Here is a 24,968-nt window from a genome sequence, read left to right as displayed (position 1 = left end):
ACTTGACATTTATCCTTCCTCGTGGGCCAAGCGCGAACCATGCTATGGTTCACGGGCTTTTGGTTAGGAAAAATCGTAGGATGGGCCTCGAGTCGTGTTTTAGGTCCCTTTGGGCCGTCTTCCGACTCGACACGTTTACTACGAGTTTTCCGCGGTTTCTAATCCGCGAAGTTTGATCGATGAATTAGAATAGCGGGAAACATAGACTGAGCTTGCTACGGTCTTCGGGAGATAGCATTCGAAGGTTTGACGAGAATGCAAGGACTGGTGTCGTATCGATGTTCGGAAAGGTTCAATCGCTACACAGCGACCGAACTTTGGCTCGAGCCCGGTCGCTATGTAGCGACCGAGCGAAACGAGTGCTCGGTCGCTACGTAGCGACCGAGCTTCGGCTTGAGCTCGGTCGCTACGTAGCGACCGAGCGGGACGATCGCTCGGTCGCTACGTAGCGACCGAGCTTTGGCTCGAGCTCGGTCGCTACGCAGCGACCGAGCGGGACGATCGCTCGGTCGCTTCGTAGCGACCGAGCTTGGCTGAGCTCGGTCGCTACGTAGCGACCGAGCGGGACGAACGCTCGGTCGCTACGTAGCGACCGAGCTTTGGCTCGAGCTCGGTCGCTACGTAGCGACCGAGCGGGACGATCGCTCGGTCGCTACGTAGCGAAGGAGCGGGACGAACGCTCGGTCGCTACGTAGCGACCGAGCTTTGGCTCGAGCTCGGTCGCTACGTAGCGACCGAGCGGGACGATCGCTCGGTCGCTACGTAGCGACCGAGCTTGGCTGAGCTCGGTCGCTACGTAGCGACCGAGCGGGACGATTGCTCGGTCGCTACGTAGCGACCGAGCTTGGCTGAGCTCGGTCGCTGCGTAGCGACCGAGCGGGACGATCACTCGGTCGCTACGTAGCGACCGAGCTTTGGCCCGAGCCTTGTTGCTACGTAGTGACCGAGCGGGACGATCGTTTGGTTTGAATCCCAAAGAATACTTCTTCGTAGAAATAACCTCGTATAGTTCATTTCGACGAAAATTACATCCCTTCTTTTACTAACTCTTTCGGAAATACGATCTCTGAGGATTTTCGGGTGGTAATTCCGTCGTAACCGTTTTTGACCCCAACAGCATGTTCAGATACGATAGACGGTTAAGGGACAACCTTGAGGTTAAAAAGCTGGTGGAGGAGGTGTGGAAGGAAGCAGACGGATGCCCGATCAGAGAAAGAATTGCCCAAGCCAGAACGGCGATTGCAGCTTGGAGCAAAAACCAATATAGAAACAGTCGACTCCTCATAGAAGATAAGCGACAGGAGCTAGATTCAATACTCTCAAGCCCAGTGAACGATGCAGAACGGATAAAGAAAATTAATGGCGAAATTATGGAAGCTTATAAGTCCGAAGAGGAGTATTGGAGACAAAGGAGTAGGCTCCTGTGGCTAAAATTGGGAGACCGCAATACAGGTTTTTTCCATGCAGTTTCGAAGAATCGGAAGAGAGCAAATTCATTCTCCATCCTTGAGGATGAGGATGGTCTAATGGTCTATAAAGAGGAACAGATAGCCCAGGTCATAATGCGTTATTATACCTCCCTGTTCACATCGGTGGAAGGTGACAGAGAGCAGACAGTCAACCAAGCTATCCAGCGAATGGTCTCAGACGAAGACAATGAGAAGCTCACTGCCAGACCAACACCAACGGAGATACACGAGGCTGTGCTAGCAATTCATGCTGATAAAGCACCAGGCCCGGATGGATTTTCTGCTAGCTTTTTCCACTCCAATTGGAGCACAATAGGCCCGGACATTGTCATTGAAATCCAAGGCTTTTTCGACACAGGGGTTTTACCACCGAGGATCAACGAAACTAACATCAGGCTGATCCCGAAAATTCCCAATCCTCAGAAGGTAGCTGATTACCGGCCTATTGCCCTCTGCAATGTATACTACAAGATCATTGCGAAGCTTCTTACCAAGCGGCTACAGCCCATTCTCTCATCCATCATCTCCGAAAACCAATCGGCATTTGTACCGGGAAGAGCCATAGTGGATAATGTGTTGATAACACACGAGGTCCTCCATTTTCTAAAAACCTCGAAAGCGGAAAAGAGAGTCTCTATGGCGGTTAAAACCGATATGAGCAAAGCTTATGACCGGTTGGAGTGGGATTTTATCGAGTTGGTGTTACTGCGCCTAGGATTTGACCGACAACTGGTTTCTTGGATTATACAATGTGTATCCACTGTTACATACTCCTTCCTCATTAACGGCTCGCCTAGAGGAAGGGTCTCACCGAGCAGAGGCATCCGTCAAGGAGACCCTCTTTCACCATACATTTTTATTTTGTGTAGTGAAGTCCTCTCGGGACTGTGTAACAGAGCAAGCGAAGATGGATCCCTGAAAGGGATTCGGGTGACGACAGCATGCCCTCGACTCAACCACTTACTCTTTGCCGACGATACTGTGTTCTTCCTAAGAGCCAACAAGGAAAGCATCCAGACACTGAACCGTATTCTCAAACAGTATGAGGCAGCTTCCGGACAGTCCATAAACACCGAAAAATCGTCCATCACTTTCTCAAGACGAACGCCAGCAGATCTAAGGAAAAAGGTCAAAGATGAGCTACAGATTCAAAAGGAAGGCGGGGTGGGAAAGTATTTGGGCTTGCCGGAACACTTTGGAAGGAAAAAGAGGGATCTCTTTACCTCCATTGTTGACAAAATTCGTCAAAAAGGGAGCAGCTGGTCCAATAGATTCCTGTCTACTGCCGGGAAAATGACGATGCTGCAAAGTGTCCTATCTCCCATTCCGTCCTATGCCATGACAGCCTTTAAGCTTCCTGTCTCACTGTGTAAAAGAATCCAATCCGAAGTGACGAGATTTTGGTGGGACGATAGCACCGGAAAGAAAAAGATAGCTTGGACCTCATGGGAGAAAATGTCTAAACCAAAGGATATTGGAGGCCTGGGATTCAGAGATTTTCAAGCCTTCAATGATGCGTTCCTGGGAAAATTAAGTTGGAGAATTCTAACTAACCCCGACTCTCTCTTATCTCGAGTTTTACTTGGGAAATACTGCTCTAAGGAAGGCTTTATGGAATGTACAAAGAAAGCATCGGCCTCCTATGGATGGCAGGGGATTTTGATCGGAAAGGATCTACTGGCAGAGAATATGGGCTGGGTAGTAGGTGATGGAACCTCCATTAAGATTTGGTACTCCCCGTGGCTGAGCTTGACGGAAAAGGAAGGACCAATGGGGCCAGCTCGAGAAGCAGATATGAACTTAACAGTTTCGGATCTGTTCCTACAAGGTTCTAACGAGTGGGACGAGGAAAAGCTACAAAATATGCTCCCTCACCTAAAGGAGAAAATCAAGGCTATCAAACCAAGCCTGTCGGGAGCACCGGACAAGAGAGCCTGGTTGGGAACTGCAACAGGAGAATATACAAACAAATCAGGCTACAAAGCTGCCCTGAAGCTTCGGGAGAGAGAGAATATTATTGTGATTGAACAGCAGGGCATAGACTGGTTCAAGAGCGTTTGGAAGCTGAATATCTCGCCCAAAATCAAGCTCTTCTTATGGAAAGTATTCCAAAACGCCATACCTGTTGGGGAACTATTGGCAATCAGGAACATAGATGTTGAAACTCGTAGCAGGCGCTGTAACTCTCCTGAATCTATAAATCATCTCTTCATTCACTGTCCGTACGCAAGAAAGGTGTGGGAAGCCTTACCTGTGTCACCGGAAGTGGATTTGAGCGGAACTCTAGATTTGTCGGAGGTTTGGCTGACCTTATGTGGAAAGATGTGTCTCCCCCCTACAGGACTTGCAGCGGGACCGCTGGCTCCATGGATCATGTGGCAACTTTGGATCTCAAGAAACAGTCTCTGTTTTCCGGATAAGCACATAACAGAGGAGGAAACCATTAGCAGAGCTCTGAAAATGGCGAAGGAATGGACAGATGCCCAAGAAAAGAAAGCTACGCCGCAACAAAAGAAGTACCTTAGAGAACCATCCCCTCCGAACTGTTCGGTGTTGAGAGCAGACGCTGCTTGGAGAGCTTCATCTCAACAAGCGGGATTTGGATGGACTATCAAAAGACAAGATGTTGTTGTTGCTAGTTTTTCTACAGGTAGCTCGGTGGGATCAGCTCTTACAGCAGAAGCTATGGCAATGAGACAAGCAATTCAAGAGGCTCGAATCTTGGGACACAAGCGACTGGTATGTGAGGCGGATTCGCTGCAACTCGTCAAAGCCCTCAATGGAGGGGAGGTCCCTCTAGAAATTTATGGCATTGTGGCCGATATCTTCGTTTCTTCTGTTTACTTTGATGTAATCGCCTTTGGTTGGATTCCTAGAGACTTGAATACTGATGCAGATGCTCTAGCAAAGCAAGGCCTTGTAGAGGGTGAAGCCTTAATGGCCAGCACCTAACTCTTTTATGGTATTAATTAAGTTGTGTTTCAAAAAAAAAAAAACAAAGTACAAGCTATAAGTACAAAGCACGTCATATAAATGTTTTTATTTATTTATGATTTGGCCAAGAGTTAAGGTCCAATTATTACGACAGTATTAACAACACACAGCACATAAGCTTTTATAATCCAGTACTTAGTGGATTAAAGGTTGGATACATATGGGCTTGATTTTTGTCTATCAATTCCCCTTATTTTGCGACGAACCTAGAATACCATTTCCCAGAATCTTTTTCTCTTCGATCAGCAGGATTAGTGAAATTGACCCAATTCATACCAAACCGGAGAGTGTAACCATTTCCAAATTCATAATTGTCCATCAATGACCAAGCAAAATAACCTGCTACGTTGCAACCATCCCTGTAATATATTTAAATAATGTTAACGTATCAAGATATATGTAGTATGTATATATATGATAAAGTAGGAATAATTGTAACTCACTCGATGGAGCATTTGAGACATGAAAGATGGCTGCAATGATTTTGAATTCGTCCGTTATCGGCAAGAGCATTTGATACCGTTAAGTTTCCATAATCAGCAACTCCTGAAATTTTAACACAAAGATTATATAATAAGAACACGTACGTAGGATTCTCATGGTTAAGCATGTTTATATTGGTATGTATGTAGATACCGTTTTCGGTGATGTAGGTAAGTGGGTTTTGGTAGTTGTCTTTGATATGATTTAGAATCTGACGAAACCCTGGAGGATAGTAGACAAAGCTTGGAGACTGGAGAAGAAAAAAGCAAAAAAGGAGAGACTCATTAGTTACTATATAAATGTGGCAATCTCTTAAAGTAGGTACATATATATAAACATGTTATTCCGAATTAAAAACGATACTAGCCTCAACACCGATAGGTACTCCATTGCGATAATCTGAAACACAATAAGAGAATAATGATTGATCTATGAGCCGAAACATATGTATAAAACTAAATACGAAAAAGGTTTCACATACATCCAAGAGTAACTCGTGGATCGGTTAAGACGCTAGGCTGTGTCTGAGGAGGAGGAGATGCGTCGCTTGCATATTGTGTAACATAATAGTTCAGCCCTAGAAAATCAAGTGATCCCTTAACTAAATCTGATTCTTGCGGTGTGAATTTTGGCAATCTGTCTCCAACGAGTTCTCTCATTATCGTTGGATATTCTCCGTACACCAATGGATCCAAGAACCTTCATATATGCAAGAAGAAATTTTGTAACTTAGTGATGCAATATTTTTAAAAGTCTATATGATCGTGACAGAGGCTTTAAGTTGCTACATATGTGTGCGTCTTGAGAGTCAATTCATTGAGAATATATATACGTACCATCCAACGAAGAATTGGAATGCTCGTCTTGCAGCAGCCTGGTCGAGATCGCTAGTTTCGTTTAGCGGGGCAAACCATCTCCCGATCAAGGTCGTTCCTATCTTACCACCTTGAAATTTCTGCATAATATTTTTAAGATTATAGAATAAGAATATACCACACAAAAAAAATTGAACTAATCAAGGAAAATAAAAAGAGATTCATAATAGATTTATTTTAGATGAACCTGATATCTTTTTCGGTATAAAGATACAGCTTCTGCATGGGCTAGAAGTTGGTGATGCGTGACTATATAAGGTTCGGTTCCAGAATCACCTCCAAATTCACAGCCAGTGCACCTTCCCGGTGGATATGATCCATCTCCATAACCTTTGGATGAGAGAGAGTAAGGCTGGTTTAGAGTGATCCAAAACTTGACTCTGTCTCCGAATCTTTGGAATAGAAGCTCCGCATAGTTCTTGAAGTCCTCTCTGTTCGTGTATCATACATATTAAATTATAGATAGATCTGATCATGCAATGTACATATATATAGAACCTAATTAAGTGAAAGAAAGACAAGTTTGGAAGAAGAAAAACTAGTTATTGCACTTACACTATACGCGGGCTTAAGAAGCCTCCGTACTCGTCTTCTAGAGTTTGGGGAACATCCCAATGAAATATAGTCACAAATGGCTCTATGCCTGTAATCACGTACGAAAGTTAGTTAAACGTCCATATATACCACAGATATAATCAAATGATTGAGTAGTATTTATATTTTCAATTTACCATTAGCTTTTAACTCGTTAATGAGATTGTTGTAGTATGCTATCCCGTTCTCGTCCACTCCTCCAGTCAGTCTTCCCTCTAAAATTTATAATCACAAATTTCACGAGTCAAATATATATAGAACGTAAAACTCTTAATTTTGCCAATTATATAAATTCATGACTGAAAAAGCGACGTATGTTTGTGTTTCTGTATTTACTTGGTAAGACCCTTGACCAGGCTATGGAGAGTCGGTATGCTTGAACTTTCAATCTTTTCAGTAATTTGACATCCTCCTGTTCAAATTATATATGAATTTTTCCAGAGTTAAATAATATTTCCAAATTGGAACAACTGTCTCCTATATGTATACACAGATATATAGCCTCTCACCTTGTAAAGATCATACGAATCACAAGCAACGTCTCCGGAGCTGCGATCTGGAACCCTTTCTGTACCATAACAAACAGAAAAATGTGAGCATGTCCAGTCTTTCTAATATTTATATATACACTCTCCCATATGTCCAAATGAATGTTGATCAATAGGGTAATTAATTGGTTTATAACCTGGATATCTATGAGTGTAGTAGTCCCATCCATTAAGGGCTCTATGTGCAGCACCCTCAATCTGGTTGAACAAATAAAAAGCGATTGTATTGGAAATTTTTTTTCTTTTTGAAAATATTCTTTTATCTACAAAAATAAGAAAACAGTATGCCCAAGAACGGTCATGAGGAAGATATATAAATTTATACCTGGTACGCGGAAGTAGCTGCACCGAAAGTAAAGTTCTTTGGAAATCCAGTTCGGTTGAAGGTAAGAGAATTATCGCAGTTGAAGGGTTCTTTAGCCTTGCATTCTGGATTGCAGGCATTTTGGCAATTTGAAACGACAAAGAGAATGACAAGGATGGCTAGAGAGTAGTGAGCTTTTGGAACTGCCATGGTTGAGAGACTTTGTAGTTTGTGTAATGGCTAATTTGATTATGACTGCAGGATGATGAACTTGGAGGGGTTTATATAGAAGGGTTTGAGTGCATGGGACTTGCATGGGGTTCAAAGTAAACTTGTTACGTAAATATATATGACTTCAATTTGATCTTGCATGCATGTTCTCCACCTCACGCTGTCTTGTTTTCTAATAAAAATAATAACATATCCCTAATAAACAAATAGATAACTAATGGAGTTCTACGGCATGCTCATCATATTTCTCTTATGTGTATAATACGCATACAGAGCTCCACAAGATATGTACCTGTAGATATATGCTTCAGAATATATGTTTCTTAGCTATAGTTAATATTGTAATTTTTTAATCGGATCTAAGACTACGTATCATCTATTGTGCAATTCGATTTACAAGATTTCTTAACGAAGTTCTGATTCAGGTTACGTTAGTGTAATGTATACTACTCATAATTAATGCCCTAATCTTTGTTTCCTAAGCAAAATATGATTTGTCGAATACAAAACTTCAAACCCTATTCTAAGGGACTGTATTAGTATAATTAACGTTTAACTATTATTATAACATCTACGAACATGATATTCTGGTTTTATAGTAAATAAATACCTAAATCAAGTTTATTGCTCGTATTATGTTGAAGTTAGTTTTGTTTTAAAAGTAAGTTTCAATAGGAATAAGTTAATTCAAATGTAAACTTAATTTTGATTATTTTGAAAGTAATCAGAGCCATCTATTTTAATCATCGATCAAGGTATACATTTACAATAAGAAAACAAATGTTCAAGTTTATATTTAATTGTCTTTTTTTGGCACACAATATTTAATCAACTATAAACTATTTTTTTTGCATATACATAGCAGTCGAATGATAAATAAATGAGTAAATTATTGATTTGATATAAGCTAAAATCAATAGTGTATTCAAAATAGCTTTAAAACTTAATATCACGTATAAATAGGTTGAATAAATTTTAAATAATTTTACTTATTATTTAAACTAATGTGCTATAAGAATAATTTGCACAATATATGTTATAACAAAATTCTCATATGATATACCACATATAATATATATGTATTAGTTTGAATAGGTGAAATGAAAGTTTATTAATTTATATATACACATATGTATAAATGAAAGTTTTAAACAATTAGATTGCCATTTTTTTTTATTGGGGACTATTTTGTGACAAAAACTAAAAAAAAAACTATTTGAGAGAATTGATATTGTTAACTAAATTTAATATAAATGAAGATATTATAAATACTTAACACAAACCTTAAACTTCAAATATTACAAGATTAGTTTAAATATTTATTTAATATATTATCCATTATAGGTTTTACGCAATAAATTTTAAATATGAATCTATGTGCATTAAAGTCTTTATTCATTAACACACATTTCGTTTATGACATGTAGACTGACTGTTTCATTTCGTTTGTTAAACCGAATTGTAAACGGTTATTGTATCTTTTCATTCATTCATTCATTCATTCAGACACTATAATTCAAACATATCAGTTTAATCTCTAGCAAATATTTTGCTATCTAGATATTATAAGCATATACCACAACAGTATCTATCATATTAACTGAAATCATAAAAAATTAATAAATTAAAATTTATTTAGATAGTACGTCTGGGTCGGGTTCGGACCGGTTTATTTCGGATCCTAAACATTTAGACCTAATTAAAAAATTTTGGTTCGGATTCGGGTCGGTTTTTCTCGGGTCCGTATCGGTTTGGGTCTATAATTAAACTACTCATAAAATATCCGTAATTTTTCGGGTCCATATCGAGTATTTAGGATCTGAAAAGAACATGACATACCCAACTCCATCAAATTTAGTCGATATTTGTCATAAATATCTACAATTTTACAAAATAACTTAAATGAAACTATTAATAATTAAAATGTAACATCTTAAGCTCTAAATTTTACATTTTAAAGCTTCATATTACTTCAAAAGTGTTACAAAATAATAACAAATGTTATTAACAAAAAATATTTCAACTAAATCATAAAATAATATATATAAATTAGAACACAAAAAATCATAATTTTGGATATACATGTTTTTAAATCGGGTACAAATCGGTTCTTACTAGATCGGGTCTATCTGGATCGGTTCTTTTTGAGTCTGGGTCTATTCAGGTCAGTTCTTTTCGATTCTGGTTCTTTCGGATAAAAGAAATTTAGATCTAAAAAGTACTTGTAAATTTCCGGTTCGGTTCCGGATCGAGTATTTTTGGGTCGATTCTGGTTCGGGTTTTCAAGTCCAGATTGAAATGCCCAGGCCTATATTACATATTCATAAAGTCTAAACTATATTTATATATATATATATATATATATATATATATATATATATATATATATATATATATCAACTTAAGCTACAAAATATCATATTCTCACACTCGCACGGTCGCACCTTTCAACATGTCATTTAGAATTTCAACTTTGTTTTTGTCAAATGACATGGAATAACAAAAAAAATACTACAACTTATACATAAATTTTTGGAATGTAAAAAATTAATATTTTTATATATATGAAATTTAACCATGCAGTTACGGATCAAAAAGATCTTGTTCTTGTACAACTTTTAAAGTCTGGTTCAATTTTATTTTTATAGTAAAGGAAGGTCTTGTTCGATTTTCACTTTTTTCAGCCATATATGAAAAGCAATAGAGATAATGAATTAAAAGCATCTTGCTCAACCAATGTTTTTCATCTTCTCCCAAACCAGAATTAAAACATATCTCATGGTGTTAAAAACACAACAACCCATATGCATAAGATTACACAACGTTGAAAACAACCAAACCTACTTAACCAATAAAAAGAAGAGTCGAAACACTCTCGAGTTACAGATAGAGAATCCAAAATACAGAGAGATGTGGAGACAACTCTAAATCATACAGTCAGAAACGTCTTCTCGGGCTTCGTGACCGTTGTGACCTCCCCGACCTGTAAACCCCAACAACATCGATCAAAGGATGCAATGAAATATAAGGTCAAATAACTTAAGAACTCACATACTAATGACTGAAAGATTCGATATACACAATCTTATACTCTATACAATATTAAAACACTACTCTCTCTCACTCACTCACATCGGTAACTAATTATAGTAACCTTTGATACTTGTAAGAAACTCGACTTCATCTCAACCAAAAAAATATAGCAACCAAAGTGTACAACTTTATTATGAGATACAGAGAATAGTTTAGAATACAAACCTCATGTTCCTTCTCCTGTAAGATCCAGCATTGTTTGGTCCATTGCTAAAGGCCCAGTCAACGCTGACATTCTTGGTCAGAAGCTCAGCACCATTCATTGCTTTGATAGCACTCTGTGCTTCTTCACTCTTCTCGTATTCAATCAAAGCATAGCCCTGAACAAGAAGCGATTAAAATTACTACAACTTACATAACATAAGATATATTCACAAAATCTGCACTCGTAAACTCCCATTCTAAATCACAGAAGTATGTCAAAGAGGAGTGTCATCTGAGATAAAAAAGAATAGAATTGGACTCCACAGAATATCATAAGTTTAGTATCCATCATGACAAAGGTCTACACTCCCATTCTGAAACACAACTTAATCGTTTCTGATACCCTATTGGTTAACACCTAGATGTATGTCAAGGAGGAGTGTCATCTTGAACCAAACAGTAATCAGAATATCACAAAGTCTAAAACCCATCACGCCAAAACTCTAAGATAGCAAAAGAAAATAAGATTTTTGATACAGCAAAGCCTACTAAACTATCAAGAGCCAGCCACTAAAGTCGGAACAAAAGGAGAAACTCCAAACCTTGACAAAACCAGTACGGCGATCGAGATTGAGATGCAGACTCTTAATCTCGCCAAAATCACCAAAAGCATTGGAGATATCATCCTCCTGTGCTTCCTCATGAACTCCAGTGACCAAAACAATCCACCCCTCAATGGCTACACAACACAACACAACACAACAAAACATCAACTTTACACTTTCTCTTACTTGCAGAAACTATCTTAGCTTAAAAATCTATACATTCGAAGTATATAGCCAGTGGAGAGAACATAGCAAGTAACTAACTTTCTAGGTTAAATCGAAGTCTATAGTCAGTGGAGAGAACACAGCAAGTAACTAACTTTCTAGGTCAAATCGAATCCTAGCCACATGGGTACTTAGAGAAACCCTAAAAAACCAAATCAATTACACGCGAAACGAGAGATTACATCGCTGAGGGCCAGGACCGCCATCGGAACCGAGAGATTCGAAGTCGCGGGAGGAGAGGCGGCGCTGGCGATCGGAATCTTTCTCCTCGCGAAATCCGCGGCCTTTGGTCTTCCTATTCGCCGATTCGTCGTTTGCTCCGGCGATAGCTGACCTAAGCCTTGGATGACCAGCGCGTGGGGAGAGATCAGATGCTCCGACGTCTTCGTCCATGAGGTCGTCCTCCTCAGGCTCGAAATCGACTGCTTCAGCTTCTATGTTCGCCATTACTTCCTCCGCCGCCGTCGTCGATGCGATGCCGATCGAATCTCTTCCCGTTTTTTTCTATCTTAATTATTTTAGGGATGTAAATTGGGCCTTTAGTGGGCTTGTATTGGGCCTTCACCTTTGATTTGTTTTTCTAACTTTTTTTTTTTGTCAACTGCATACGTACAGAATTTGGTATTGGAATGAAAAGTTGTAAGGTTTTAGTTCGGATTTATTATCTTAAACCTTAGTTCCTTAGCTAGATTTTATTTAGCTAATGCTTGATCAATTAACCTTGATACGATTTGTTAGTTTGTTGTATAGGAGACAAGACACAAAGCTTTGGTTACCCAGTTCCCTTACGGTACGTCTGGGGGAAGAACTACGCTTCCAATCCACTATCTCAAGTATAAAGAGAGTAATACAAGAGATGATTTGTCAAGCTACTACAAGACCGTAGCTAGACCAAGAACTAACACCCTTAGTTCTTCTAAAACAGACTGCTCCACCTATCAGGTATTCTCAAACGATCTTTCAACCAAGACAATCTGCAGCTACTTGATCACCACAATCTCCTATCTGATTCCGTCGTTATCAAGTAACCAACAAGCTCCTCTTTTTATACTCAGGTACAAAACGGAATACCCTAGCCGTCATGGGCTTGAGCTCTTGTTACTTCAACTCTTTGTTATGGGCTTTAGACTTAGGCCCACTGAAGTGAGGAATAGAGACAACAGCCCGACAAACTCCACCTTTGTCTCTGTCCGAGTCTTTGCGAAACCTCCTCAATCTCTTTCTTCGCCGACTCCTTCTCTCTCTCTCAAATCGGAACTTATTCCCGGTGAATCTCTACCGATTCTCCTCTATAACTCTTCCGAGTACTCACTCTTTGTTTCTTTAGCTTCTCATCACTCATGCAACCGTTGATGTGAGCTATTTCCTCTGAAATGAAAACTTCAGCTCGCGACTTTTACTAGCCACTTAATTCAGTGACAAGTCCGATCTACTCCACCGCAGACCCTTTCACCAGTACCTGATTTCGCTTCTATTAGAAAACCATTAAGAGCTAAGCAACATCGAGATTCGTCGACTAATCTCTCGTTTGTACGCTCTCAAGTTGAAGACTTTTCCAAGCTTCGATCTTCATTCTTCAGCTTACCAACCAATCTCTGGTAAAATACTGATATTTCTTTTCTCCTTCTGAAACAATAACTTGTACACGCTCTCAATATCTTTGTTCAATCTGCAGTTTGTCGAAGACATCAAGATCCAACTTCAAGTCATCTTTCTGTGAGGTAACCTTATCGTAGCAGTAGTGTGTCAACCCTAGTGAAAACCCGTAAGGATTGACACTGCTAAAACCAATAAGTTACTTGCGTTAAGAATACCATTAATCTCTAAGAAAACCATAGAATATCCTTAATAAAAAAAAACCTTTATCCTGCTGATACCGTAGATAAATCTCCTTTCAAACTTTACCATTTGATAGTTCTGTGTGTTGATTTCCTGTTACCGATACTAATCAACCTTAGTATCCGTTTGTATCCCTTTTGCGAGGTCCTTCAATCAACCAAACCAGGAACCTCGGGATGCTTCATGTCTACTACCGGATTACCTTGAGAAGTCCGAGACACTTCTCGAAACTCTTCCCAGGTAAACACTTTGTCAACATATCTGCCGCATTCTCAGTAGTGTGAACCTTTTGTACCTTGACTGAACCTTGCTCAACAATGTCGCGTATGAAATGATATTTCCTTGCAATGTGTTTAGTTCTGTCATGATGTACACTATTCTTTGCTAGGCAGATTGCACTTTGTGAGTCACAGTTTAGTTTGAATGAGTCTGTCTTGAATCCTAGTTCTTCACACATAGATAATAACCAGATACCTTCTTTAGTAGCTTCCGCTAGAGCCATGTATTCTGCTTCTGTGGTAGATAGGGCAACTACTTGCTGTAAACATGATCTCCAACTGACCGTATTGCCACCAACTCTAAACACATATGCTGAAACTGATCTTCTTTTGTCCAAATCCGCAGAATAGTCTGAATCTGAGAATCCTTCTATATCAAACTCCTCTGTTTTAGTAAACGTTAGACACACATTTGAAGCACCATTTAAATATCTTAGGATCCATTTCACAGCTTCCCAGTGACTCCTACCGGGATTTGCCATGAATCGACTTACCACTCCAATGGCATATCCCAAATCTGGTCTTGAGCCGACCATTGCATACATTAAGCTCCCTACTGCACTTGCATAGGGAACTGTATCCATTGCATCTCTCTCTGCTTCTATTTCTTCAGGTCTTAGGCTTCTTAGTTTAAACAGAGAATTGCTAGGTGTCACAACTGCTTTACTCTCCTCCATGTTGAATGTTCTTAGAACTTGCTTGATATATCTTTCCTGTGAAAGCTTTAGCACTCCATTCTTTCGATTTCTTTTGATGTCCATTCCAAGAATTCTGGATGCTGGTCCAAGATCTTTCATCTCAAACATCTTGTTTAAATTCTTCTTAAGACAGTTTATCTTACCAGTGTCTCTAGCTGCCACGAGCATATCATCAACATAGAGTAGTAAATAGATCATATCCTCCACTGTCGTGCCTTTTGTGTATACGCACGGATCCTTAGAACAGCGTGTGAATCCCTGAGACATCATGAACTCATTAAACTTTTGGTTCCATTGTCTAGGGGACTGTTTAAGTCCGTATAGGGATTTCTTTAGAAGGCACACCATTTCTTCTTTTCCCTTTTCTATAAACTCTTCAGGTTGCTCCATGTAGATTTTCTCATCAAGAACCCCATGTAGAAAAGCTGTTTTCACATCAAGCTGTTCCAGTTCCAAATCATAGTTAACCACTATAGACAGCATGATTCTTATCGACACATGTTTAACCACAGGTGCAAATATTTCATTATAGTCAATTCCTTCAACTTGAGCGTATCCTTTTCCTACTAGGCGTGCTTTGAATCTAGGATCCTCGATCCCTGGAATCCCTTCTTTGTACTTATAAATCCACTTACAACCAATCACCCTTTGTTTCTCTGGTCTTGGAACTAGAGTAAATGTATCATTCTTGTCAAGAGATAATTTCTCTTCTGTCATGGCTTCCTTCCACTTCTTCCAGTGTTTGCTACGCTTAGCCTCAGCAACTGTTCTTGGCTCATCCAGCTCGATGATCGTAGCACAGGCCAGTGCATATGCGATGACAGAATCCCCATCCTCATACCTTGATGGTGGTCTGATCACTCTCCGTTCTCTATCTCTTGCTAATACATAGCCATCTAAGTCTATATGTTCAGTCTGTTCCAAATCTTCTCCCTCAGAGTCTTCATCAGTTTCTCTTGAAGACTTTGAACTTTCTTGTTCTGAATCTTCTCCACCTTGACCAATAGACTCTGCATTTTCTGAATCAGCTTCACCTTGACTGGTAAAACCTTGAGTTGATGGTCCTTGTATCAATTCGGTTCTGAAAGTCACTTTCTTAGGTTTCTTAGGTTTCTCAATCTTCTTTTCTGAATCATGATACAGCTTATCCTCATCAAATACAACGTTTCTGCTGTTAGAGCATTTACCATCTTCTGGTATCCACACTCTGTAACCTTTGACTCCTTGAGGATATCCCACGAAAACTCCTTTAACAGCCCTAGGACTCATCTTGTCCTGTGTTATGTGAACATACGCCACACATCCAAACCTTCTTAAGTGACTGTAATCAACTCTCGACTCTGTCCATAACTCTTCTGGGATTTTAAACTTCAATGCTGCATTTGGTGACCTGTTTATTAGATATACTGCAGTACAAGCAGCTTCCGCCCAAAACGATTTTCCCAATCCTGACTCTGCTAACATGCATCGAATCTTCTCAGCTATAGTTCGATTCATTCTTTCTGCCACCCCATTCTGTTGTGGGGTGTAAGTGCACGTTTTGTGCCTTTTAACTCCAGAATCACTGCACAACTTATCCATTCTGACATTACAGAACTCTAGACCGTTGTCAGTTCGTAGATATTTCAACCTTTTCTTTGTAGTGTTTTCAACAAGTACCTTCCATTCTGAAAAATTCTCATACACTTCATCTTTGCTTCTTAGAAACCTGATCCATACCTTTCTAGAATAGTCATCTATGAAAGTTAGGAAATATCTGCAGCCTGATAAGCTTGGTTCATTTGAGACTGATCCCCAAAGATCACTGTGTACATAATCAAGCTTCTCCTTTGATGTGTGTCTGCCCTCCGGAAAACTTTGCTTATGAGCTTTGCCAAAGACACATTTTTCACAGAAGTCCAAAGTGTGAACTTCTTTTGGATTCAAATAACCTCCCTTAACCAAGAGATTCATGTTCTTCAAACTCATATGCCCTAGTCTGGAATGCCATCTATTCGTTAGGTTTGTCTCAGCTCTAGCCACTGATACTTCTCCTTTTATGACAGATCCCTGTAGATAGTATAAGCCATCTTGATATTTTCCAGACAGTACTTTCTTACCTTCTCGATAGAAGGTGACTTTAAAATTTTCCCCTTCATACTTGCATCCATTTTTCTCCAATTGACCATAGGAGATAAGATTTCTGCCCATTGTTGGCATGTATCTCACATCACTCAGAATGACTTGAGCTCCTTCAGAATTTATAATCTTTATTTTTCCAATACCTTTGACTTCACACTGGGTGTTGTTTCCCAGTAAGACTTTTCCACCGTCTACTTCCTTGAAGTCAAATAGTACCTCCCTCTCCGGTGTGATATGGAAAGTGCAGCCAGAATCCATTACCCATTCCTTCATAGAATCGTGAGCACTTGCGGTTAGGATCATGGGTTGCTCTTTGTCATGAGCAACATTAACAGATTCATTCGATTTCCAGTTCTTCTTGTCTGGACAATCTTTCTTGAAATGACCCTCTTTGCCGCATGTCCAGCATTCTCTGGGTTTTCCTGAACCTCTTGGTCTTGACTTTGATCTGTTTCTGCTTTTAGATCTACCTTTCCATTTACCTTGCGGTTTAGACTCTGATCTTCCTCTTTCTGCTATTAGACCTTCTGCATTTGATTTTGTTTTTCCAATAAGTCCAGCTTCTTTTAACTCAACTTCTTTTGCATATGCAGATGAGGTAACTTCTTGCAGTGTCAGAGTTTCTTTGCCGTTCCCGTACTTGAGAGTATGTACTAAAGAATCAAACTGCTTGGGCAAGCTTGACAGAACCTGTATTGCTTGATCTTCATCGCTGATTGTGATGTTCAAGCTTTCCAGATCATCTACCAACCTCAAGAAACCATCCAGGTTTTCTTCTATACTTCGATGCTCTTCCATCTTGAAACTAGCGAACCGTTGTTTTAAGTAGATTCTGTTAGGTAATGTCTTAGTTTGGTAGTCTTTTTCTAGTGCTTTCCATACCCCTAGTGCAGTAGTCTGTTTCATAACCTTTCGTAGCACCAGATTTCCAAGACTAGCACAAATCATGTTTTTAGCACGCTTGTCCATCTCCTTCCGAGTAAGAACCCCTGTACCGGGTTTAGTCTCCTTATCACCATCCTTGTCTGTCTCTGATGTAGAACTAGTGTCTTCTTCATTTAGCACACTGTCAAGATCAGCATTCTCAAGTTGCATCTGCATCTTGAATTTCCACATTCCAAAATCTCCTTTTCCATCAAACTTTTCCACCTCAATCTTGACTTTAGACTTCTTCATGATCTCACCAATAGTCGTGAAATCAACACCAGCTAGAGTCTAGGTTTAATAACCACCAGAACGCAGCTAAGACCGCTGAAACCGTTCCTTTATAAACCTAACCTGAGAGCTCTGATACCACTTGTAAGGTTTTAGTTCGGATTTATTATCTTAAACCTTAGTTCCTTAGCTAGATTTTATTTAGCTAATGCTTGATCAATTAACCTTGATACGATTTGTTAGTTTGTTGTATAGGAGACAAGACACAAAGCTTTGGTTACCCAGTTCCCTTACGGTACGTCTGGGGGAAGAACTACGCTTCCAATCCACTATCTCAAGTATAAAGAGAGTAATACAAGAGATGATTTGTCAAGCTACTACAAGACCGTAGCTAGACCAAGAACTAACACCCTTAGTTCTTCTAAAACAGACTGCTCCACCTATCAGGTATTCTCAAACGATCTTTCAACCAAGACAATCTGCAGCTACCTGATCACCACAATCTCCTATCTGATTCCGTCGTTATCAAGTAACCAACAAGCTCCTCTTTTTATACTCAGGTACAAAACGGAATACCCTAGCCGTCATGGGCTTGAGCTCTTGTTACTTCAACTCTTTGTTATGGGCTTTAGACTTAGGCCCACTGAAGTGAGGAATAGAGACAACAGCCCGACAAAAGTCAATAGTTTTATGCAGGGAAACTTTGAGGAAATGTCACATTCTCTAATTCCAAAACAAGAAACTTGAAAGTCATGGCTTCATATAATTTTAGTTTGCACAGTTTGGCTTCATTAAGTTTGTTAAAGAAATTCTGAATTTTGAAAATTCAAGTTCTATTTACCTTTCAGTTTCTGCATGTTTTCCTAAAATGTGTCACTATTATAAAAGTCACTGTTTTTATTATTCTTCTTGCATGCTCATAAGAAATAAGAACACAAAATACCAAACAATGAAGCATTTAAGAGTTGATTAATTAGTTTTTAATTATCCCAAAAAGGAGCTGTTGCACTCCAGCTCTAGCACCATCATCTCTCCAACGTTATTTCTTTCTTCAAACGTTAAATCAAAGAAGAAAAGTACAGTGAGACAGAAAGAACAAAACTTTCTCTTCCATCTTACTTCAAGAGAAAGGAAGAAGTACAAAAAACCCCGTCTCAGCACCTCCATTGACAGACCTGAAGCTATGCTTCGTCGTCAAAACCGTTCAGCACCTCCTCCTTCGGACTTAAAGTCTCTGTCTTTAAGCGTTTTCTTCAGAGGGTGGAGGCTCCCGAACAGAAAGTTCAAGTCTTGGGCTCTCAAAATGTCTTCTTTGCACAAACCCACATGGATACAAGCTGGCGTTTTCGAAGCAATCATGTCATCCACAAAAGGAATCAGTAAAGACACAGATCTCCTTCTGGGTATCGCTGAGAAATGGTGTTCAGACACCAACACTTTTTTCTTCCCTTGGGGCGAAGCAACCATAACACTAGAAGACGTTATGTTCCTTCTAGGCTTCTCTGTTCTGGGCTCCCCTGTTTTCGCCGCTCTCGATGAATCAGGAGAGAGGGTTAAGGAGAAATTGGTGAAAGATAGTCTGAGGATCAAGAAAGATAATAACTTTGTGTTTGTTAGTCAAGTAGAGTGGATGAGAAGATTCATGAATGATGATGATGAGCTTGAGCATGTGGCTTTCCTTGCGTTGTGGCTAAGCTATTTCGTGTTTCCGTCTGCTTATTATCATATAGATGAAGTAGTTTTCTCTGTTGCTGTTCATGTATCAAGAGGGACTAGGATAGCTCTTGCTCCTGCTGTTCTTGCTCATCTCTACGCAGAGCTAACTCTTTTGAAACGCCACATTAGAGAGTTCATCACCATAGAGGACAAGATTGAACTGAAGAGGTTGTTTAAGTTGGTTCAGGTTTGGACATGGGAGAGATTCAAGGAGCTGCAACCCGAAAAGGCTAACCCTTTGCTCAAAGGTGAACCGAGATTGAGTATTTGGTGTGATGATTCGACTCAAAAGAGAAGTAGCAATGTGAGAAAGGTTCTCGAGGAGGCGAAAGTGGAGAGCTTTGAGTGGCGTCCTTACACAAAGGCTTTGGAGAATGGGAAGTTTCCTCTGTTTTACCCTGAGGAAGCAATGTGGGTTCTTGTTGATAATGATCTTGACGATGAGTTTGTCTCTTTTGCTCGATGTGTCAAAGTGTCTAAGCTTGTTGGGATTGATTGTGTGGAACATTACTTCCCCAATAGAGTGGCTGCACAGTTCGGTTTGATTCAGGATGTTACTTGTCATGTTGAGAGGAAGAGCCTCTCAAAAGAGGCAGCTTGGGATGAGTACAACAAACCTCTTGATGAATTGACGTTGTACATCCCTTCACGTTGTGTTATACCTTGGTGGAAGAAGTCTTCTTCTGAATGGTGGAAGAAGTTATCTCCCGAGGAGAATCAAGCTGTTGAATCATTGACACCAAGACACATCATAGGTGATGATGATGATGATGATACATCTGATTCTGTTCCTTCAGGTTGTAAGAGATGGAAGTCAATGAAGCGAGTTTATGAGGATGATGAAGATGATAGCCTCACTATTGCTCAAGTAATGAGACTTAGAAAGAAGGATACTTAGAAAGAAGGATACTTCAAAGGTAATGTCACTAAGTGAAGTGCTTAAAAAGATGGGAGATGGGTTTCCTGAAAAGCTCAAAAGGTCTAGATATATTAGAACAAGGAGAAGTGTGAGATCAGAGATAGAGAAAGGCAAGATAGGAGATTGCGGTGGATCAGCTTCAAGAGAAGTGCTACTTGATGACTTGTTTGACAATGAACTAGTGAAGAGGAAAAGTGAGTATTTGGGAAACAAGCGAGCTCGTGAGGAAGATGATGAAAGTTGTTATGATGACATTACCACTGCTGAGATGATCAGATGAAACTGTTGTAGTAACACGAGAAATCAAGCAAGAAGAAGCAGATACCGGAAGCAAGGCAGCTAATGAGAACAACTCCTTAGATCCTCCTCTCGTGGAAACTGTTGTGTCACCACATAAGACAAGACAAAACTGTGATTATGAGGTTAATTTAAGTGGAACCAAAGCTGAGAAGAAGAAAAAGAGGACTATGGTTGGTGATGGAACCAAGGAAGCAAAGTGTTTGCTCCATGAAGGTGGAGATAATCAGTTTAAGATGGAAGATGATGATGATGCTGATGAAAGATTGAAGCAAAGAAACAATGCAATAAATGAGATAGCATTGACACTAGAGGCACGTATGATGAAGGTGAGAAGACTTTGGCAGTGATTAGAGAATGGAAAACAATTTATACTATACTAAAAAGGGAATATGGTGCAAGGAGAAGCATGCCACATAGGATTAAAAAATCATCCAATCACAATACAATATTTCATAGCCACTTACCATGTCATACGTAAAAAAATGGGTCAAAGATTTCTGCATAAATGGGCCACAGAAAAAACAAACCCATCTCTTCTTTCCTCTTTCCCCTTTCATCATGTCGCCTCTTTTGTACCTGAAAACCAGACGTCGCTGTAACTCTTCTTTTCCCCGTAGTTAATTCGCCTCCACATTACTACTCATTAAACTCAATCCTTTTACATCAGGCAATGGCGATAAGATCGGAAAAATCCAGCAGCAAGTCAGATTACAGCGGCAAATCCAGCTCAAAATTTTCTCTGTTCTTTTTTGTACATTTACTCAGATTATAATAGATAGACTGTGATGTATGCCTATTTTTCGCTTCTTTGCAGAATTGATTGTAAGAAAAGAACTATATTTTGAGCTTAATGGCAAACGCGGCATGCTCCAGATTTGGGACACGGCTGGTCAAGAACGTTGTTGAATCATCACCACTGGTGAGTGGGACCTTTTCATATGAGAGAGTTGCTCATATGAGTGAGTGGGACCTTTTCATATGAGAGAGTTGCTCATATGGCTGATACTATATTAGAGAGGTTGAGAGTCTAAGGATATCTTTTTTAGTTTTTGCAATCTACTTAGCATTATGGCTGATGTTGTTTTACATGTATGTTAAGTTGCTTAAATGGATTATCATTACACTTTTGCAGCTTATTACGGAGGGGCAATGGGAATTTTTGCAGCTGGATGATGTCACAGACGAACCATCCGTCAACAGTAGTTTTGCTGCTGTCTAAACATGACATCTTTGGTCTTACATTTCTGCTTTGTTTTTGAACCTGTTTTCTTGATCTTATTGCAAAGCTTAAGAACTGGATTCGTAATATCAAACAGCCTGCTTCAGATAATGTTGAGAAGATATTGTTAGGGAACAATCCCCGCAGTAACGCGAGTGCATTCATACTGATTTACAACTTCATGATTCACGACTAATCAAATTAATAGCGTTTTTGACAACTTTTTTTGCAGACTGCCAAAATCAATAGGTCAAGCACTTGCTGATGAATACAGTTTTTTTTTTTAAAGTAAGCCAAGCATTGTCTTATCAGATCAACTTAGACTACTACATTGTTCGTATTCGTTTTGCGAGGTACACGAATATCCACCATCCCAAAAGTTCAATAAAGTGTATATACATATCCGACGGCGAGTTCTGTTTAATTCTGACATTAGTTTTCCTTTCTTCAGTTTCAGAATACTTTTATGGTTAAAACAGATAAGGGCCAGAATCTCTGGTTTTGAGCTTTCGGTGTACTGAGAAATATGTGACACAAGAGAAAGTGATGGAGTTTCTTCTGTCTAGGTCAGAGGAATTGAAACAAAGAGGAATGAATATGTCAATGCTATCTGAATTGATGGAGCTAGAGCCTGTGAAATCAAGTTCTCAGCTAAACCATATGGTGAGTCATGGGTTATTTACCTGAATGAAGAATTAGGGAAGTCGGTTTTGGATCTGGTGAAGAATATTATGGATACAAATTTCTCTATGAAATTGAGTGGTCATGTTCAGTTCTCCTCAAATAGCAATGTTGCGTTGCATGATCTTCTTTTGATTGCTTCTGAGTTTAATTTGACATAATATTAAGAAAAATGGAGACAGTTCTCACCGCTTATCCTGCATTTTCAGATTTTTTTCACCGAGCTTTAACCCTTTTTGTTTGCGATTTGATTCTCAGTGGTTAAAGTTGTTTACTCTTTCATTTTAGCAGGTTTGACAATGAAGTATTAACACAGGTTGTAGTACTAGCACCTTCTAAGAGGTAAATTTATTTTACTTTGGCATTTACTGCAGTTAGTGTTCTCATATTCAGACAACTTTTTTTTTATTCCAAAAGTCCTGAAAAAAACAGGCTCAAGCCTTCACAAAATAAACAAAACATAATCGAAAAGCTACGGAGAGAGACCTCTACAAGAGGAACCTTCTGTCTTTGTTGATAGGCAATGATCATCAACACAAACGAACAACAGTACTCTCTATACATAGATCATGCGGAGAGATCTCAGTGTTTCTTACTCAGTTGCCTATCATCCTCGAACTGGAATCGATGTGCTCTCCGTGTTAGTCAGATTTATCGGTAAATCTGCAACCTTTTCTGATATCTATGTTTACTTGCAGGTTATGGCTTCTAGAGAATGAGACACAAATTAATCTCTGAGGAAGCAAAAGCCACGACCAAGTTCTTTATTTCCTGATCTGAAACATCTTATATCGGTATATCCTATGTAAATTATTTCTCTCTGGTGACCTGAAGAATATATAATTTGTTTTGGTGTTGTGAATAACAAAACAGCCGGTGAGGTTATTACTGCATGTGAAGTTGAGTAAAAGAAGACACGATTTGTAATAAGGAATGATCAAAACATATTTAATGATAAGACAATTGGTGATGCAGTAAGTAGTTCTTTGTTTACTTTTTTACTATTCGAAATATTATTATGTTTTTGTGCAGTCTTCACGTATCTGTAAATGAAATTAGAAGTTGTACAATAATAAATTAAAATCAGTTTAACTGTTTGGTAAGAATATGATTTGGCAAATTAAGTACTTCAGTTAATACCACAGATACAATATTTAGATGCTATCTGTAAACACAGACATATTCAAATAAATGAAATCTTAAAAAATAATAAGTATCTGTTATGACACATTATAAAAAGGGCATTTCACAATTTAAATTAAATTGAAAAGTCATTTAAATTGCTTACTGTAAAAAATGCATTTACTTGACTAAGTTGTGGTATATCTTGATCATCTAACCCTTTTCTATGTTATTTGATCCTGGAAATGCCTCCCCACATTTATTCATAATCTTATCTATCCAATTAAAAAAATTCAATTATACTAGAAGTAACAAAACAAAATATTTAGTATTCTTTTATAGATGACCAAACCATCTCTAAATATTTTAATCCCATCAAAACTAATACTAAATAACATAAATATTCAACACAAAAAACGGATGCCTCTTTAGGGATGTTCAATCCGATAAAAACGAACCAATTATAAACGAACCAAATCGAAAGAGAGAAAATAAATTGGATTTGGTAATACTGAATATATCAAATGAATGTTATTTTTATGAAATTATGGTATATAAACCGGTCAAATCGAATTAACCGATCAATTAAAATATAGTAGTATAATTATGTGTAAATTATATAATATAACTAATAATATATACATAATTTATTTTATTGGTATGATCGTCAGACCTAAAATGTTGATTTTAGTAATTTAATATTTTATTTTAAATTAAAATTTATTTTCATTTTTAACAAGTTAAACAAAACATAAGTTTTATTTTTTTGTTCCCAAATATGTGTGCTAATATTTAGTCATTTAATAATATTATGGATTACTAAATTTGCATTTAAAAGAGGAGCATAATAATAATAAATTTTACTCAGTAGAGATATGCTTATAGTAGCTCTTTTTCGATAACAATGAAATAAAGTGTAAACCGATCTTGAAATTAAATATGCTAGATTAGCCAAAAACAACATAATTTTAATATGACACCAAATATTAAGTAAGAATTAAAACATTAATAAAGATAAATACTAATAATAACTATTATATTAATATTTAATGCGAAAATATCATTTGATTTTACTATGATAAATAATACGCATTAACGTAAAAAAATAGCACCTTCATAAAGTATTTAGGTCAAATAATTGTCAAAATTTCAAATTAGTAGAAAATGAAAAAAAATTATCTACAGATAAAGGAAACTGTTGTTAATTTTAAATTGTGTGATACAAACATAAAATATATTAGAAATAGACAGGTATATAATATATGAGATAAATAAGACTAATAAAAACTATGAAAAACAAAAGTAAAATTATATGTACAAATTAAAGTATAGTAAAATAATTCATATAATTATAA

General features: G+C 38.4%; 3 protein-coding genes and 1 long non-coding RNA gene across 4 annotated transcripts; 2 read left to right on the top strand and 2 right to left on the bottom strand.

The window, feature by feature from the left end:
* Positions 1-5,286: 5,286 nt before the first annotated feature.
* On the bottom strand, positions 5,287-9,958 carry LOC103832841 (myrosinase 4). Its single transcript, XM_033276520.1, has 10 exons — positions 7,289-9,958; positions 7,101-7,161; positions 6,925-6,983; positions 6,752-6,827; positions 6,553-6,630; positions 6,377-6,464; positions 6,009-6,252; positions 5,783-5,901; positions 5,428-5,645; positions 5,287-5,345 (listed from the first exon to the last, which is right to left on the bottom strand). Exons 1-10 carry the CDS (start codon positions 7,475-7,477, stop codon positions 5,287-5,289), a joined length of 1,191 nt encoding a protein of 396 aa, XP_033132411.1. The 5' UTR covers positions 7,478-9,958.
* Positions 9,959-10,199: 241 nt separating this feature from the next.
* On the bottom strand, positions 10,200-12,068 carry LOC103832839 (RNA-binding protein Y14). Its single transcript, XM_009108931.3, has 4 exons — positions 11,748-12,068; positions 11,338-11,474; positions 10,757-10,911; positions 10,200-10,481 (listed from the first exon to the last, which is right to left on the bottom strand). Exons 1-4 carry the CDS (start codon positions 12,010-12,012, stop codon positions 10,436-10,438), a joined length of 603 nt encoding a protein of 200 aa, XP_009107179.1. The 5' UTR covers positions 12,013-12,068; the 3' UTR covers positions 10,200-10,435.
* A 245-nt stretch (positions 12,069-12,313) lies between these two features.
* On the top strand, positions 12,314-18,093 carry LOC117127138. Its single transcript, XR_004449941.1, has 4 exons — positions 12,314-12,507; positions 12,621-13,163; positions 13,241-13,644; positions 17,912-18,093. It is a non-coding gene; the product is annotated as an uncharacterized LOC117127138 (long non-coding RNA).
* Positions 18,094-18,785: 692 nt separating this feature from the next.
* On the top strand, positions 18,786-24,942 carry LOC108869382 (protein MAINTENANCE OF MERISTEMS). Its single transcript, XM_033276508.1, has 3 exons — positions 18,786-21,510; positions 21,724-22,163; positions 22,262-24,942. The coding sequence occupies exon 1, from the start codon at positions 18,840-18,842 to the stop codon at positions 20,268-20,270; it is 1,431 nt and encodes a 476-aa protein (XP_033132399.1). The 5' UTR covers positions 18,786-18,839; the 3' UTR covers positions 20,271-21,510; positions 21,724-22,163; positions 22,262-24,942.
* Positions 24,943-24,968: the final 26 nt, after the last annotated feature.

Source organism: Brassica rapa, chromosome A08 (genome assembly GCF_000309985.2).
Source record: "Brassica rapa cultivar Chiifu-401-42 chromosome A08, CAAS_Brap_v3.01, whole genome shotgun sequence".
Classification (NCBI taxonomy): Eukaryota; Viridiplantae; Streptophyta; class Magnoliopsida; order Brassicales; family Brassicaceae; genus Brassica; species Brassica rapa.
This window is presented reverse-complemented; position numbering and strand designations above follow the sequence as displayed.

Coding starts and splice junctions, on each gene's coding strand:
- LOC108869382 (XM_033276508.1), top strand. CDS start 18,840: ATGCTTCGTCGTCAAAACCGTTCAGCACCTCCTCCTTCGGACTTAAAG.
- LOC103832841 (XM_033276520.1), bottom strand. CDS start 7,477: ATGGCAGTTCCAAAAGCTCACTACTCTCTAGCCATCCTTGTCATTCTC. Junction 5,646..5,782: donor TTCCAATTCTTCGTTGGATG/GTACGTATATAT, acceptor GCATATATGAAG/GTTCTTGGATCCATTGGTGT. Junction 5,346..5,427: donor TCCACGAGTTACTCTTGGAT/GTATGTGAAACC, acceptor ATTGTGTTTCAG/ATTATCGCAATGGAGTACCT.
- LOC103832839 (XM_009108931.3), bottom strand. CDS start 12,012: ATGGCGAACATAGAAGCTGAAGCAGTCGATTTCGAGCCTGAGGAGGAC. Junction 11,475..11,747: donor CGGTCCTGGCCCTCAGCGAT/GTAATCTCTCGT, acceptor TGTGTTGTGTAG/CCATTGAGGGGTGGATTGTT. Junction 10,912..11,337: donor GCCGTACTGGTTTTGTCAAG/GTTTGGAGTTTC, acceptor CTTCTTGTTCAG/GGCTATGCTTTGATTGAATA.